We start from the raw sequence: 17,059 nt of genomic DNA on the forward strand, positions 1-17,059 counted from the left end.
ATAAACAGCGTGGACTTCTTCTGATTACTCGTGAGGTAGGCTTCTCCAAGCTTGTCTTCCGTTGCGCCACCTACTGTTTGGAGGTGAATTGTTTTCAGACGGACGGTCGTCGGAGAAGCAAAAATCAAAAAGACTCCCTGGTATCCGTGCGTCCCTCTCCGCGACACGGATACGTAGAAGCATAATGGAGCCTTAACTTGGTTTTATTATGGACTCTTTTGTAGATGGTCTTGTCATGTGTCTCCTTAGGTTTGTGTTTGGTGTTCTTTTTGAGTTTTCAGTTTCCAGTCGTATTTGGTGGTTTTTCTCCTAGTATGTTTCCTACTTTACTTCCTGTCTTTGTCCAATTACCCCTGCCTCACCTGTGTATATTAGTCTCTGTGCGTCTGTTCGTCTTTCTCAGTCCGTCATCTCACATGGTCACCTAACGTTGTCACCCTTTCTTCTTTCTTCTCGATTTATGGATTTTTGGACTATGCCTCATTTTGTAAGAACTCTACCTGAATTAAAGGACACTTTTGGTTGTACTTTTGCCTCTGCATTTTTGGGTCCACTTACTTCCAAAAAACTTGACAGGATCTCAGTTACCAACATGACATTCTGAGCATGATTAAAAACCCAATCAAATAACAGTGGGGTCCCAAATTCTGCTATCCCAATTGAGTGAGTAATCTTCTTCATCTTACCACTGTGTCGAGCCCCAACATTATGAGCATGAGGAAGAAGCAGACAGACCATAACTGAGGCAGGGGCATCATGGCCAAAGCCTGAGGGAACGCAATGAATGCAAGACCAGGTCCTTAGAGAAAATACATCAAATATTAGTTGTAATCCTCTCCACTGCCTCATTCCTTTGTAATGAATATGTGAGGATAGTTAAATTCATGTTAAGCACAGACATTAGCATCGTGGTTTAAGTCATACCTGAATCGACAACCATGTTGATGGGAATTTCCTGAGCCTGAGCCATGAAACCCAGAGCTGAGAAGACAGCAAACCCAGCAATGAGGCTGGTGCAACTGTTGAGCACACACAACCACAAACTGTCCCTGCACACACACACACACACACACACACACACACAGACACACACACACACACACACACAGCTTATCAAACAGAGGAAAGGGGAGCAAGAAAATGAATTCACTCTGTCCCAATCTGTACTGCTGTTGAATCTCACATTGTGGTAGAGTGACATAAAGATAATTAAAAAACATAAAGAACTGACAGATGTTATTCTGCATTGATTTATTTTTCTCTTCAGTATTGTTAAGATGTAATCCACAAGTTCATATTTCTTCTAGCATTTTTGCCTGTATTTGACATCAGCAGTAGAAACAGATTGGAGTCCAACTGGGGCCTAACTGCTGAAAAAAATTACACAAATGTGATTCACTCCCTAATTGTTCAGCTATCAGGTTACCTCATGAGTTCTAACACAGATTGATTTTGGACCATCCGAGTGCATGGCATAAAGTTCTGGATGTATTTCTCTGAAAAGTTTCAAATTAGTGCAATGCTATTTATTGGTGTTGGAAAGCAGGATATACAGTCACTGGTGTAAAAGCAGATTCATGATTTATTTAAGGTTTTAATTCAAATTCAATTCAAAAATACTTTTTTGTCGCCAGAGGACAATTCTAAGGCACATAGAGCATGTTAAGACAACAAATGAAAATAAGCAAGAAAACATTGATGACATCAGTGCAATGTCCATGGACAGCAAGCATGCTGCTGACTTCTAAAATGATTTGACTAAAGAATGCTAGCATGCATCCTGCAAGACGCATGCTACTGCTATATGAAATATCTGTGTGGAGCAGCAAGCATTCTGCTGACATCTAAAATAATCTTTAGAAGGCAGGCATGCCAGGTAAACTTTCCAAACACTGTTTAAAGGCCAGTAGAAAATTAACAATAATAATGCACAATTGCAATAAACGGATGGTGGGACTCAAAAACACAACTTCAGCAATGTATCAGGGGAACTACTACTAGCCACAATGGCAGAACATGATTCTGCCTTTGTCGCTCCAAACTTTGAGAAATAAGACTGAAAAACTATTCTGGTTCTTTTGTTTTCAACTTCCTGTTTTATTTCAAAATTATGTCCCTTGTGGGTCTGTAGCTTAAAGGGATAGACAAGAAATAAAAATGTACTCATCATCTACTCACCACTATGCCGTAGAGAGGTGGGTGATGTGTTTGAGTCCACATTACACTTTAGGAGTCTCAGGGTAAACAAATGGTTTACCTGTAACAGTTGTTCTCTACTTTGTTGTAGCTGCCCAGAGTGATTAAGGTCCCTGATGCAACACCATAGGAGAAGAGGACCTGAGCGCAGGCTTCCATCCACACCTGATTAACAAAGGTAAAAAACATGTGTCATAAGGTCATCGTTGTCATAGCGCTGTGCCAAAAGAACTGCGGTTTCATCTCCATTCTTTGCACATCTACAACAGTAATTGGCCAAAAGTCACTTTGACTGGTCAACATGAAAAAATGAACAATTGAAACATTAAGTCCTATTGCTTTTGTGCATATTGTGTTATCCAAAATGCCACATTCCAGAAAAAAATATTGTAAAACTTATTTATGGTTTCTCACCTGAAGGTCTGCCAAACGAGAAGGTTCTGGATAAAGGTAATAGACCACACCCTGCCAGGCTCCGGGCAGTGTCAACCCCCTGACCAGCAAGATGCCCAACATTACATAAGGGAATACCGCCGTGACATACACCACCTGAAATTTCAGTAGTTATTTAAAATACTGTCAGGTTACAGAATGCTCCTATGCTCCTGATAGCATTAAGCTGGTCATACACTGTACGATATGTGAAATGCTGTTGTCAAATTCCAACTTGTACTTAACAAGTAAATACTGCACGGTCCAATCGTCTGCCACAACCTGACTGCTCACACTGTACGTGCAAAATGCCCACGTGCAAAGCTACAGAGCCCTTCTGGTGACATTTTGGGAACAAAATATAACATGTGCATGAAATAACGGGGACGGGAACTAGAGAATAGGTTGTGCACCATACACTGACTCCGATTGAGGCTACACTTTTGTATAAACGTTTGCAGAAAGTTACCAATAAAAACATAGGGCTCTATTCTTGTGCACCATGGCGCACCGTGCAAACTGCAGTTAAATGTCCAGAGCGTGACTGTGTGCGCGGGGGACAGGATGCGTCTGGAGCATTTGAAAGTGGTGTTATGGGTGTGTTGAGCTTAGACAAAAGAAGATATACTGTAGTTTTATACCTTCATCCTCCCCTATGTTGGAATCTAAAGCCAGCTAAAGATGACAATAGAGGGGCCTACATGTTACCCCAGAAGCCTGAGCTAGAGTTTTCAGCAGTTACGTTTTTTTTGGGGGGGGGGGGCTCGGTATCTTGCTAAGGACACTTCGGCATGCAGATGGGGAAGAGTGGGGATTGAACTGCCAACCTTCTTGTTGGAGAACGACCAGTCTACCCCCTAGGCCACACCGCCAGTTGATTAAATTGCGCCAGAATTCCTTTTTTGACCCCCGGGAGGTGCACACCTCTGTTTGAATTTCAATTCTAGCCTCTCATTGTCTGAGAGCCAAGAGACTCTCTCTCCGGGACCTGCCTGTAAGGACATGCATGTGATAAAAAGAGTACTTGCTCTGCAGCTCAGGGCTTTATCCTGTGCGCTGCTGTTGTTGCTACAAGGACTTTTCCAAGTCGTTCCGTATGACCTGGTCACTAAAAGGGAGCAAACCCTTTGTTTTCCTTTCAGTTTTGTTTTAACCTTTCCTTCGTTTTTAGTTAACCTTATTTTAGACCTAAAGGCCGGCTCATGCTTCTGCAACGGCGTCTGTGGCTTTTCACGCAGCCGTGTCAACAGACTCGTTTTAATTTATGGTTCCCCAAGGTTGCGCTTGATGCAAAGCAATTCACCTCCTGACCACTAGACGGAGTAATGTTTTTTGTCGAAGTCGGCTCTTCTTCGTGTGTGGCAGTTGTCGTCGACTGTTTATTTACATCGCCACGGCGGCTCCTCATAGCCTTTTTCTGGCGGACAAATCCACCAAACAGTGACGGGTTATGCTAGTGGTCATAGTTTCGGATCTCTTCTTCCAAACGCTCTTCTATTTGGTCCATATTCTTTCTTCTAAATCTTCCGTGGTTTCTGCCGTTATTATGGGGCATGAAACCGGAAATGCGACTCCTGAAAGGATGTAGTTAGCAGACCAATCACAGCCTTGCGGGCTGCCTGAGGCTTGCGGAGCTTTGCCGTCTAGTTAGAAAAATTGGGCGACGCACGTAAGCACGTAAGAAGGGATACGTAAGCACGTAGGGGGCCCGGAAGGGCTCTTGCGCTTGCGGAAATGCGGGCCCCTAAAAAAGGCAGAAGCATGCGCCGGCCTTTAGGCCATACGTCTTGCATAGCAGGTCAAGGTTACAGACTATTATCAGATCCACAGTCAGCTGTTTTTGCCTGCAGAAGGATGAAAGACTTTGTCGAGGACCGAATTCATCTGTTGTCAACATCGCTGATTCCCACCGCTTCCAATGAGAAAACCAGGTCATCGCTGCCATTCCAGGGTCAAGATAATGGCCTCGCTGGATTTCAGCTAGGGGCCACGCTGATACCGCATGGACGAACTGCAGAGCAGCACCATGTAAGAGGCTTGTGTCTGGGCAGAGACTAGTTAATAGTAAGGTTTGTTTTGAATGCAATATTGTGTCGGATTGCTGGATCGTCATTGTTGCTGTGTATTAATTGTGTAATCGTGTATAGGGTCTGCACTTTCTAACAAGACTTGGCACTGTTAGAGCAATAGCGGGTATTTTACGGGTTGGAAGACCAGTACCCAGCTGGACGAATCCCAGATCGCCCGCCTGATTACCGTGTGGTTAAATAATAGCCTTTTTTCCATGGCGTAAAGATCTCCTCTTTATATTTGCGTGTTTGATGTTTCTTTCTTCTCTCTCTTTCTCTCCTAACCCGCTTGCACACACACATTCAGACACATGTATACACACAATCACACCCATGAACATTCAGGGGACCAGGACACTGTGACCAAGCTGCTTTGTTCATCCATCGCAATTTTTGTCGCTAGAGTCAGGTGTAATGTCACATTGTCTTTTGTTCTCGATATTTTTTAGTTTTATTCAGCCGCCATATTGAATTAACCGATATGACGTAAACCAGCGTGACCTTGCGTGTAATCTTTATCCCCCATCCTCCCTCTCCCTCTCTCTCTCTCACACACACACACATACACCATATGAACTACATGTGTGTTATCATTAGTGCAGTTGCTTGTGTTGGTAGTGTCTTTAGTGCACTTGACATTAGTTGAATTTAGTATTATTGATGTTACTGTTTTTAAGAAATTCTATTTGTAAGCAAAAGCCAGTGTTTGTGATTATTCGTGCATACTTGTGTGAATAAAGCTGGATTGTGACAGTCAGTGCTCGGATTCCAACTTTCACAAAAATATTGATATTGATATTGCATATTGATATTGATATTGCATCTTGATATTGCATATTGATATTGCATATTGATATTGCATATTGATATTGCATATTGATATTGCATATTGATATTGTAAAATGAACTGTTTAAAATTAGATCGATTTTTACAGTTTGACTATTGTTTCACTTATAGTCAGAAAATAATCAGAGCGTCAGAAGGAGGGTCCTGAGCAATAAATCGCTGCTCGCTGCCCCCTGTACACCGCACAGCATACGATGTATACCAAAGCTGATGATTGAAGGACTCTTTTAAGAGTCATATGACTCAGTAATCGGGACAAAGCCAGGCTTAAATCGGATGGTGTATGCCCAGCTTTTGGCCCTCTCCCAATTCCTCTCCCTTAGCCCAACCCCTAGATATAAAGTGCCCATTGCTGGGAGGGTCCCCTCCAGCCACAGGAAGAGGACCAGAAAATATGTACTCTGTATGAATGTGTATGAATATTTGGCTTAGTTATTGCCTATAATATGGATAAATATTGGTTTGGATACAGAGAATGAGATAAACCCTAAGAAGTGAAATGGTAAATGGTTTTGTATTTATATAGTGCTCTTCTAGTCTTGATGACCACTCAAGGCACTTTACAGTTCAGTTTTACATTCACCCATTCACACACACATTCATACAGTGCATCTATTCGCAGCACTTTGTTATTCTATGGGGGGCCATTCAGGAATCAGCATCTTGCCCAAGGACACTTCGGCATGCAGATGCGTCAGACTGGGGATCGAACTGCCGACCTTCAGGTTGGAGGACGACCCCACTGAGCCTCCCTTGAGATGGGCTCAAACCTTTACCCTAGAAAAAGTTCTGTCTGTAAATGTGTCATAAATATATTGATAAATCAACATCTCATTACACAAGAAGCATGACGTTTCCATAATCACAACCTTTTGTAGCCCTCAACTGACAATACCAGAAATGCTGAATAAAAAAAAGGTGTCCATTTCATACACCTAACAACATTTCCACCAAAAGTCGCACATAACAGACCTTTCCTGTGGAGCGGACACCTTTCCAAATGCAGAAGTAACAGGCAACCCAACAGGCCAGGAGACACAGCAACAACTCCCATTTCACTGTGCCAACCTCGTCTATTCCTCCAGACATGGACAACACTCCTCTCCTGGGGACACCAGACAGACTGGTGGTTACACATCTGTTGAATAACTGTCTTTCAGAAGTACAGAGTACACTTTACACATGTAATCCATTACTGACACCCTACATAATATATAATGATCTTAGTGTTACATTAGACTCACTCCCAGAACTCAGAGGCTGAAGACTTGGTGAGATTTTCAGACGTCCAATTTACTGGAAGGTTGCCACTGTGTACTGCAGTCCAGTTTGCAGATGTGAGGTCCACACATCCGTCTATTGAAAGGAAAACGAATAATTATGTTCATTAAAATTAGAATGTATGAAGCTGTGCATACATGGGACTGTACAATCAAATCATCCTACTCAATCAAATGTGAAATTGGGCAAACATGAAGCTGAACCCCACTCCACCCTTTCTCCACCTTTAATTTTACAATATAAATAGGAAGAGTCCAACCAAAATGATTTATACGGCATCTTGTCCATTGGCACCAAGAAAGAAAAAGATTGTGATAGTTTTGCATATGCAAATGAGGAAAGGTCTGAACCACACAGAAAAGAAAATAAAGTAGTCAAACATTCGGGTCGATGTCAAGCAGTTCCCTACTGCCCAACGCTAAAGTGTAGCCAGAAAAGGTGGAGGGGCAGCGGGGTCAAATAACTCTGTTTGAAGAGAAAGTTGTATTTCATGTGATGCTGTCACAGGGGTAAATGGTCAATGGTCTGTATTTATAAAGAGTCCTGATGACCTGATGACTACTCGAAGCGCTTTACAGTTTTTACATTCACCAATCACACAAGCATTCATATAGTCCATCTATGTGCAGCACTTTCTCTATGAGAAGGGGCAACAGCCGTGAAACGTTAATTAAACCCGCTGCTGTAGCTATAAATCTGGCCATAAATGGGGATAAATTATAAGCCTGTGATCTGGAATAAGTACTGCTGTCTAACGGGACTAATGCCCGGTGCATCACCAAAATGGCCCAGGACATAAAGTGCCACCTAGTGGATAGAGTTAAGAAAGGGAATTATGCTTTACAGCTAGATGAATCAACAGATATATTAAACTCTGCCCAGCTGTTCTGTTTCATCAGATACAGTTTTGACGTAAAACGTAATGCTGTTTTGCTCTGCGCTCCGGAGTGGACGTGCACAGGTGAGTATATTTTTACAAAACTAAAAGTAGAGGGACTATTTTCGGAAAACTGTATTGGTGTGTTTAGGGACCGGGCTGGAGTGATGCTGGGGGAAAAGGCAGGACTGAAGGCGAGAGTCTTAAAAGTGGCGCTGCATGTAACACACTGTATTATTCACAGAGAATCTCCTGCAAGTAAAACACTTGAACCAAAGCTTATATATATTCTTGACAGTGCGATAAAAATGGTCAACTACATAAAAATACGTTCACTCAATATCCGACTTGCTCTAGCGGGGAGCTAAGACGTCTGTGTGAGCTGCGGGACGAGGTGTGCATATTTCTGATCGAGCATGGATCCCAGCTCGCTGACCACCTTACTGACCCTGACTGGTTAACAAAGCTGGCTTACTTGTTTAAATATTGCTCTTGACAAAACACATCTTTGAGCAATTTGAAACACCACTTACCACCGGACTAAATGGATGTTGGAGACGACCATCAAACCCCTGGTCTGCCCTAATATCCATAACGGAGTGTACTAAAATCAGGCTACACCCTGCATTTGCACTACATTATTTGGACTTTCATGATGACTGTTTCATTTTTGAAGTGGAACTTATTTTTATTACTTCAGATGGTTTCACACTCAGTCGTGATGTGGGCATTGAGATTCCGGTCGGCCACAAAGTGGGTATAGATTTTTGGCCTCCACTATGGGATAAAGACGTGCAAAGCCCTAATATTTAATTTCACGGCTCTGTTTGGTGGGGGAACAAACGCCTCAGAGTAACTTGCAGCCCCATGTAAAGTATCTTGGGGGAAGATGGAGAGCAAGATAGACAGGCAGTTGGGTGCAGCATTAGCCATGAGGCTAAGCTTATGTTTTACCAGTTAATTTACGTCCGACCCCCATCTGTGTTCATGATCTCTGGGTAGTAGACAAATGAACAAGATCGCAAATACAAGTAAAAAAAAAATTGTTTTTTGCCATCAGGTGGTTTGACTCATCCATAGAGAGTTGGATGAGTGTGGAGGGTGGAGGGTGGAGTTTGAACAATGATGACAATATCAATAATTTTTTGTACAAATTGTTTAGCGCAAATCACAATTGGTCTCACAGGGCTTAATATGGTGCAACATCCTCTGCCTTTGACCCTCAATGAGTCCCGAAAAACTACCAGAACAAAATTGAAACCTCAGAGAGACTCAAGTGAGAGATCTATTTCAAAAGCGGAATAGATGTCATGTGTAACAGAGCTCTGAATCTGCAAAGGGGACAGTTGAGGTGGCTTTGGCAATGGGAATATAATTAAGATTCTTTCCATTTACCAGACACATCAAACTGGGACTTCATATATCCCATCTATCTTGGGAATTACTTGGGATCCCCCAGGGGGGGCTAGAAAGCATGGCTGCACAGAAGAATGACTGGAATTGTCAGCTGCCTCTAAGACCCAATTTCAGACAACCAGAGGAAAATGGATGGATGGATGGATTTGGAAACATGCTTAATACGCTTGTGCTCTGCACTTCAAACCATGTGGTGGATAATAAGTCAATAGTGTATATTAATGAAAAACCCATGCTGACCTGTGTTCCAAGGATTGTTGCAGGTAGCCCAGGGCAGAGTTGCCCTGAAACAGTAGATGAGGTATAGAAGGGCCCAGGCCAGGACAATGCTGTAGAGTCTGGAATAAAGCTGGATCACCATGATAGCATAACCAGTTCCTGGAGGAAGAGAACATGTAAAATACATAGAAATATGACAGCTACATAACCATGATAATACTGTTAGAACTTCTCATAAATATACAGACATTGAGCCTCGTTCATCAGTTATTCCTTATTAGCAGAGGTGATCTGTCTGTGATGCAATTCTTTTTTCAAGCGATAAAGAGCAACATGCCAGGAAAATATTATAGTAAATCCTGAATTAGAGTGGTAATTTAAGTTATATTATCCAGCTGTGGAATTGAAGAATTTTTTTTACTTTTATGTCTTTATTTTGCACAATTATGTCTGTATTTATGTGTGCTTTTGAGTGTGAATAGATTATATTCTTAACCAAGGACAATTCCCTGTGAGAGGACTATTTGTGAATGTCAGAAAGTCAGCTCTCATTAACCAGGTAAATTGTTTTTTTAAATAGACAAGTCAAATATTTGCTGTTTACAACTTGTCAAATGAGTAGTTGGTGCCTTTGCCTTGTTTCCTTCTGAGTATCATGCAACTTTTCATGTGTTAATGTGATATAGATCTTTTTTTAGTTTTCTTTTCCAGGAGTGACAGCAATAAGCCTCCGTACTGATCCATGTTTATCACAGTGAGCAAAGCTGACACAGCACTGTACTTGTTTCACTCTGCCTCTGCCAATTAACACATCCTGTCTCAGAACATGAAACAAATTGCATTTTTTTGTCTCTGTCTTGCAGTGATTTTATTTTTTGTATATCAAAAAGAAGATGAAAAACACCTTATATTTCACTTACATTTTTAAACTCAAATAAACTTGTCTTTTGTTTTTTTAATACCTGTTTTGAAAGGAAAAAACAATGATCAAAAGCTGCATGGACCGTTAATGTTATCAGTACCACCAGTACCATTAGTAAAACCTTTTGAGTGTGGAAGAACATGCAGATCATGAGTGTGCTGAAAAAGAGAGTGTAATGCAGTCATGACAACATGAAGCTGTATCTCAAAGGAAAACTTTGCACAACTTGGAAGATCTACTCAATGTTAGTATGGTCATTAGCTCAATTATAGTCTATATAAACAATAAAACATTAACGTTTGTTGTTGCCCGCTGTGGCAATGGATGGACTGTTGGCCTCTGTAGGTCCCTAAACAAGTAATTACAAGTAGTAAATAGACAAATGCTTTTGACACTGGCAATATAATTAGAAATGATAATTACCCTCTGCAATTGGGCAGACTTTGTTCCAGCAGGTGATGGCACCCTCCTGTGTTAACTGACCGATCGTATTCTCCAGCAAGTAGAGTGGCACACCACACAGCACAGCAAAGAAGATATAAGGCAATAAAAAGACACCTGCACACACAATAATAGGCTACATAACATCAGCTGTTGATACAGTGAGTACATGGATGATTTACACTTACACATAATGGATTAAAAGAGTTATAATAAAATTATATAATAAAAAAATTAACCCATCCCTTCATTTAGCCATGCTCCCCTTTGTCCATCTACTGCAGATTGATCAATCAGGTATTCTCGTAATTGTTATATTTCTTATCTAATCTACAATCAGTAAGATTTTTTGGATGTTTTTAGAAACTGATGGTGGCACTGTGTGATAAATCAGAGTAACAGAAATGGCTGCTCTCTTAGCATATGTGAAGTATGCTATCATGTGCACCTGCCACACAACAAGGGACAGTATGCCTGTTTGCTAACAATGGTAGGCTTGTTTACTGTTATGCCGAATTCTTCCTGCAGAGGAAAGTTAAACCTGTATGGGTGTTTTGAAGGGCGAGGAAAAGTTAGACACCGGGCTACCACAGTCAAGTTAACCCTTATCTGCCTCAACCGGTTGGGTTAAGAATAGAGTTGACTCTCTCTTAGAGACTCTTGGGAACCTCAATGTATCTTATGTTTAGAGAGCTAAGTGTTCTATTGTGATTATTAGGTACAATAAGCTCTAAAGATATGATGGTGCTTGATCTTTCAGGGCTACATATGTTTGAAGCAGGAATTATAATCTTGATTTTACAGGGAGCCAATGCAGTAAAACCAAGACAAGATCTCCTATATGATCTTTTTTTCTAGTTCCTGTCACTTCTCATCCTGCAAGAAAACACTTGCTTTTTATCAACCTTCACTTCACTGCAACAGCACCTTTGGATTTTTTCCTGGTTGAGACATTATGTACTTGATTGTTAATGTTCGAAAAGTTTTGATGAAGCTTAATTAAAACTTAAATCAAATTAAATTAGTCTGGGGAGACACTTAGTTGTATTAATTCTAACTGCTTGAAGTATGGCTGGACCAATAACAATATTAGGGAGAATATTTCCTATGTATTCCATATATAAACATAAAAAGCAAATTTTTGCAATGGTTGTCCAAGACTGGTGTCAAAGATCCGTTCCAAATGCAGGACATTTTACAGTTTACGAGTAAACTTTCAACATACTGACACCATAATCCCTGGTATTTTTATAATTGTAAATAACTAATTCTATATTTTTAATAACTATTAAAAAAAATGGGCAAAAATGTGTATTTATTAAATGAATTAAGAAAAGGGTAAAATATACAAAACATGCTGCCTCTAAAATAAAAAAAACCATTGCGTTATGATCTATAAAAAAGGTTTCATATTGGCATAAATTGGATAGTATATATACCATTACTGATAAAGACCAATATAGCTGTGATAACTAACATCTATGCTCTCTAAGTCTTGTTTGAACTTGAGCTAAATTTTTATATTACGTTTTTTACGCAGAGTAGGGTGTATTTATTTTGTATATATTGTTTTATATTCGATGATTAAAGAGACTAGAACTGTTAATCGTCATTAATGGAACTGCCGTAACCTGGTTTATATTCAATTTTACAGATGAATTCTAAATTATACAAATTAAACTTCAAGCATGTTTCAAGGACATAAAAACCTGGATGACATCTCAAAAATTGACGTCAATGTCCTGTCAGAAAAAGATACAGATAAACTAGTTCACGCCAAGACTTGATTATTGTATTTCTTTATTATCAGGCTCCAGCAGTATGTCATTAAAGAATCTGCAGCTGGTCCAAAATGCTGCTTCACGTGTCCTGACAAGAACCAGTAAAAGCAGCTACATTTCTCTTGTATTAGCTTTGCTTCACTGGGTCATGATTTTGTTGGCAGCTGATGGTGGATCATGCGGCTAGATCCTGATGTGTATTATGACATCTGATTGTGGTGGATCTTGATCGTGTTGGCAGCTGATGGACTATTATTTACAACAAGACTGCTTGAAATACAATATGCCTAATCACATATTCTACCATTACTGACAGTAACCCCTCAATTAATTAGTCAATGCATCTCCCTTCATTTCTAGCAGACATTTTCTTATGTACAAATACTTTAAACATAGGCACACTTTCCATTATAACTGTTTTTTCTAATCAATGTTGTAAATACTGTTATTTTGCTGATGTTCCCATTTACACGCAGTACCTCTGTCTGTCCTTGGAGAGGGATCCCTCACATGTAGCTCTCTCTGAGAGTTGTAAGCTTTTTACAGCCTGTTAATAGGTTTTTTTCCTTTTCTGTAATATGTTGAAATTTAAGATTTTAGCTTCTCTCTGTATATGTGTGAAAATGGCATTAGAACTGAAACTCTAAGACAATAAAGATAGGTGGATTCGGGCATGAACAGTTTTAGCCAGATAATGGCCTGCACACAAATGATTTATAAATAACCTTTGCTGCTTGGTGTTAATGATGAATCTTTTATTTTTTTCTCATAATTAACTTTCGATATTAAAGCATAATTTCCTTAGCTGCATCGACACCAGACAGAGTTCAAGGAGCTGTCCCATCTGGGGCATAGACATTGTTGTTTAGTTGTTTTGGTTTCGAGGATCCTAATGTTTACACTAATAGAACATTTCAGCCGATATAGCTGTAACATAATATTCTGTACTCCAAGGACCTACAACAGGCACGTGCACAGACATTTTGGGGGGCAGGTGCTCAAACCAAAAAAAAAGGGCAACCATCGCCAAAATTATGTATGAAATTAAAAACAATAATAAAAATAAATAAAAACTTTCTGATTCTCCCTCATTTGTTTTACTAGTTGATGGCCTGATCCAATATAAAAGAGAGCTGCTACCCTGAGCTGCTTGTTGCAGTTCCATGTCCTTCTGCTTTTGGAGTCTGTCTTTTCTTGGCATTATGTTAAAAAAATGTAAATGAGATAAATCAATGTTGTGCATAATAATCAAGAGTGACTTACATAATCTCTATAAAGCTGACAACACAGTACACACACATTTTTGTTTACTGTTTTCTGACAGAGTGGAAGTATAAGCAGCATTACACTAATAATATACCACAATATACCTCACCGGACTGTCATGTAGCTCAACTTAAGACCTACCTTTCATTTCAATAATTACGATTTTTATAGTAAAACTGCCTGTCTGCCTGCCTGTCTGTCTGTCTGTCTGTCTGTCTGTCTGTCTGTCTGTCTGTCTGTCTGTCTGTCTGTCTGTCTGTCTGTCTGTCTGTCTGCCTGCCTGCCTGCCTGCCTGCCTGCCTGCCTGCCTGCCTGCCTGCCTGCCTGCCTGCCTGCCTGCCTGCCTGCCTGCCTGCCTGCCTGCCTGCCTGCCTGCCTGTCTGTCCGCCTGCTTTACTGCCTGCCTGTCTGCCTGCCTGTCTATCTGCCTGCCTGTTTCTCTCTCCCTCTCTCTTCATTCAACATGACAAACGTCAGTAAACAGCTGGTAGAGGCTCTGAAATCACGGTTTTCGTGACTTTTTTGTTCAGTGTTTGTTCAGTTGCGACGTAATGTTTTCAGCGGCGCTAATGTTGTGGTTAATTTATCACCACACACCGTCGGGGGACTGCACACACAACGTCATTACCTGTGTATCTGATGCTGCGGGTCAGAGGAGAAGTGGCGACGTGGAGACGTTTGGTGCTCAGCGCTGCATGAGGAGGAGGGGGGGGAGGAGGAGGAGGGAGGGGCCAGCGGGGGCTTGTGAGCGCAGCGGAGCATGTCGGGGCGAACTTCTCACAAGAACTCAAATAAATGCCCCGTCAGATATCAAAACACATTGGGGGGAATGGATGACAGAGAGAGTAATTTGTATTCTAAATTATTGATGAATGAAGAAAAAATTGGGCTCCAGCAAAAGGGGCACTTTTCTCATCCAGGGCAAAAGGGCTGGTGCTTGAGCACCACTAGGGGTCTATCTGTGCACGTGCCTGACCTACAATGTGTCAGCTGTGTCAAGACTTGTTTATGTGAACATTTTGCTTAGCAACTATCAGAAGAGGAGTGAGATTGGGATCTACTGCTCCTTGTCACTTTCTGGAATCCAGTGCCAAAAGGCATGGACTCGCCTGTGCACTTCGAAGAACCAAGGACTGTTATAAAATCTTACAGACGCCAGCTGTTTGAGGCGTTCTGTGTTGGATGCCTGTTGTTTTGCGGATAATACCTTTCATTCCTTTCTAAATAAATACTTGATAGAACAAAACCGAATTCGGCTCATCTTCTCAAATTTAGGATAAACGACCACGCAACGACAAATTATAGGAGTTTTTCCTTGATCCTGTTGAGGATTAAGGGCAGAAGATGTCCCCAAACTTTTTAAAGCCCTATTAGACAAATTGTAAATTGTGATAATTGTGAAATTTCTATCTCTGTAGAGAGCCAGAATCAGAACCAGAAAGTTAAAAAGTGACGCTTAACTGTAAATATTCAAAAAGACTTTGAAGTCATTAATAACCAGCATCCATCTCGTTGAGGCGATGAATGAAGAGTTTGCTCTGGAAAAACAGAGTTTAGTGTTTAGTGTATAGTGAAGCTGGTAAACATGAGAAGCTTGCCTCCTTTTTTGTATGAAAACTGTTTGAAAATCTAGCCCAATAGAATTACCAGCATGTGCGGTTGCAGAGGACTGTTGCTGAGTAAAAGTTACATAGTGTTCGTTAAAGAAATCTGGGTCTGAACCTTTTTCTATGAAACTAATACTTGATAATTAGAACTAAAGACAAAGTACAGGTAAATCTTATGAGAATGTCATTAATTCTGCAGGTAGTTGGTAATAAGATGAATGTTTGTGCAAAGTTAAAGTACAAAAGGGCTCTTGGCTTCAAATCAATTAAAGACATTCCAAGACAGGCCCCGAGGAGGTATCAGTGTTAGGCCTTGTCGTGTGTCACTAAAAATGCAGTCAGGCCATCAGAGGAGGGCTTCCTTAAAAATGTATGAGGCAGACACAACTGCCTGTTCTGGCTTGAGCTCCAGAGAGGGACAGATAATCGACTTACGACAAACTTTTCCTCAAATACCATTTGATTAATGATGAGTTATTTGCAATGCAATGAAGGAAAAAAGAGTTAGGTCCTCCAACTTACCTCCTCCATTCTTATAGCAAAGGAAGGGAAATCTCCACACATTGCCCAGACCTATCATATTGCCTGCAGCTGCCAGAATATATTCCCTTTTCTTGATCCACTGTTCCCTATTATTTGCTTTGGTCTCCATGTCTTTGTACCCTCCTCAGTGCTCTGATCAGTACTGTCAGCACTAACCTGTTATGTGACCTGTTAACACTATACTGATTATAGAGGGAGGTGCTAAAAGTACTGAAAATACTCGTTTGTTGCACTGTCGAGCATGCAGTATAATCTACATTCCTCACACCATGCACTCTGTGTTCCTTTGTTACATGTCATTCCCTCATCACTTTGATGATAATAGACAGTACTTCTTCCTGCAATGCAGTGTTGTCCTTCCAATGCATCTAAGGCTAAACACAATTTTGTTTATCTTAAGTATTTAATTAGGACACCTTAAGGAATTGTTCAATGCTTCACACTGTGACGTTTGTGTTTGAGACATGATGTACATACACTAAGATGAGTATAAAAAGGTAAAAACTGTAGTAGGTCAGAGGACGTCAGCTGAATCAGTTCTGGTGTGTGTCTACACGTCAGTGCGAAAAAGAGAATAAGTGAGCGTGCAGAGTCAGAGGGCACTAAAAGAAATAAATAATATACTGTATGTTGTCATGCCCTGTGGAGGGCATGTTCAGCAGACATTATTGTATAATACTTCCCCCTTGTGGTTATTCAGCAGCAGGAGCTTAGAGCAGGGCATTTCCACCAGAGTTAATCAAGTGACCCTGCAAAATGCTTATGAAGTTCAGGTTCAGGGGTGTCATTTATAAAACAGTGCGTGGAATTCATACTAAAAATGCTTATTTCTAAAACTGTGCGCATGCAAACCTGAACGCAATGTTCACTTTATAAATCACAGTCCAGCTGGAAATGTTCATACTTGGATCTGCCTCCAAGTTGACCCTCCACAAACCCACTTTCAACCATACATGGTCAATGCAAAGCACGTCATGAATATTAAATGACCCTGCTGACCAATGGATTTCCACCGTGAGTCCTGACAGTCACGGCATTAAGGGGTGAGAAGAGGAAGCAAAACTTTCTGACACACTGACATCAAGGTGTTTGTTAGTATGGTTGAGGTGAAGAGAGATTTTATGGGACAGCACTGATCACACTAATAACTAATACACATCGA

The 17,059-nt window shown here is 40.8% G+C and overlaps 1 protein-coding gene across 1 annotated transcript in view; it reads right to left on the bottom strand.

Moving 5' to 3' along the window:
• LOC133023436 (sodium- and chloride-dependent GABA transporter 2-like) overlaps window positions 1-16,006 on the bottom strand; it is a 32,561-nt gene extending 16,555 nt beyond the window's left edge. The window contains exons 1-9 of the mRNA XM_061090464.1: window positions 15,877-16,006; window positions 10,683-10,817; window positions 9,359-9,496; window positions 6,789-6,900; window positions 6,517-6,649; window positions 2,611-2,745; window positions 2,258-2,361; window positions 925-1,049; window positions 687-799 (exon numbers count right to left, since the gene is read on the bottom strand). Coding sequence (XP_060946447.1) covers window positions 687-799; window positions 925-1,049; window positions 2,258-2,361; window positions 2,611-2,745; window positions 6,517-6,649; window positions 6,789-6,900; window positions 9,359-9,496; window positions 10,683-10,817; window positions 15,877-16,006 — 1,125 coding nt within the window. The remainder of the gene's footprint in view (window positions 1-686; window positions 800-924; window positions 1,050-2,257; window positions 2,362-2,610; window positions 2,746-6,516; window positions 6,650-6,788; window positions 6,901-9,358; window positions 9,497-10,682; window positions 10,818-15,876) is intronic.
• Window positions 16,007-17,059: the final 1,053 nt, after the last annotated feature.

The sequence above is a fragment of the Limanda limanda genome, chromosome 17, assembly GCF_963576545.1.
Source record: "Limanda limanda chromosome 17, fLimLim1.1, whole genome shotgun sequence".
NCBI classification, from domain to species: Eukaryota; Metazoa; Chordata; class Actinopteri; order Pleuronectiformes; family Pleuronectidae; genus Limanda; species Limanda limanda.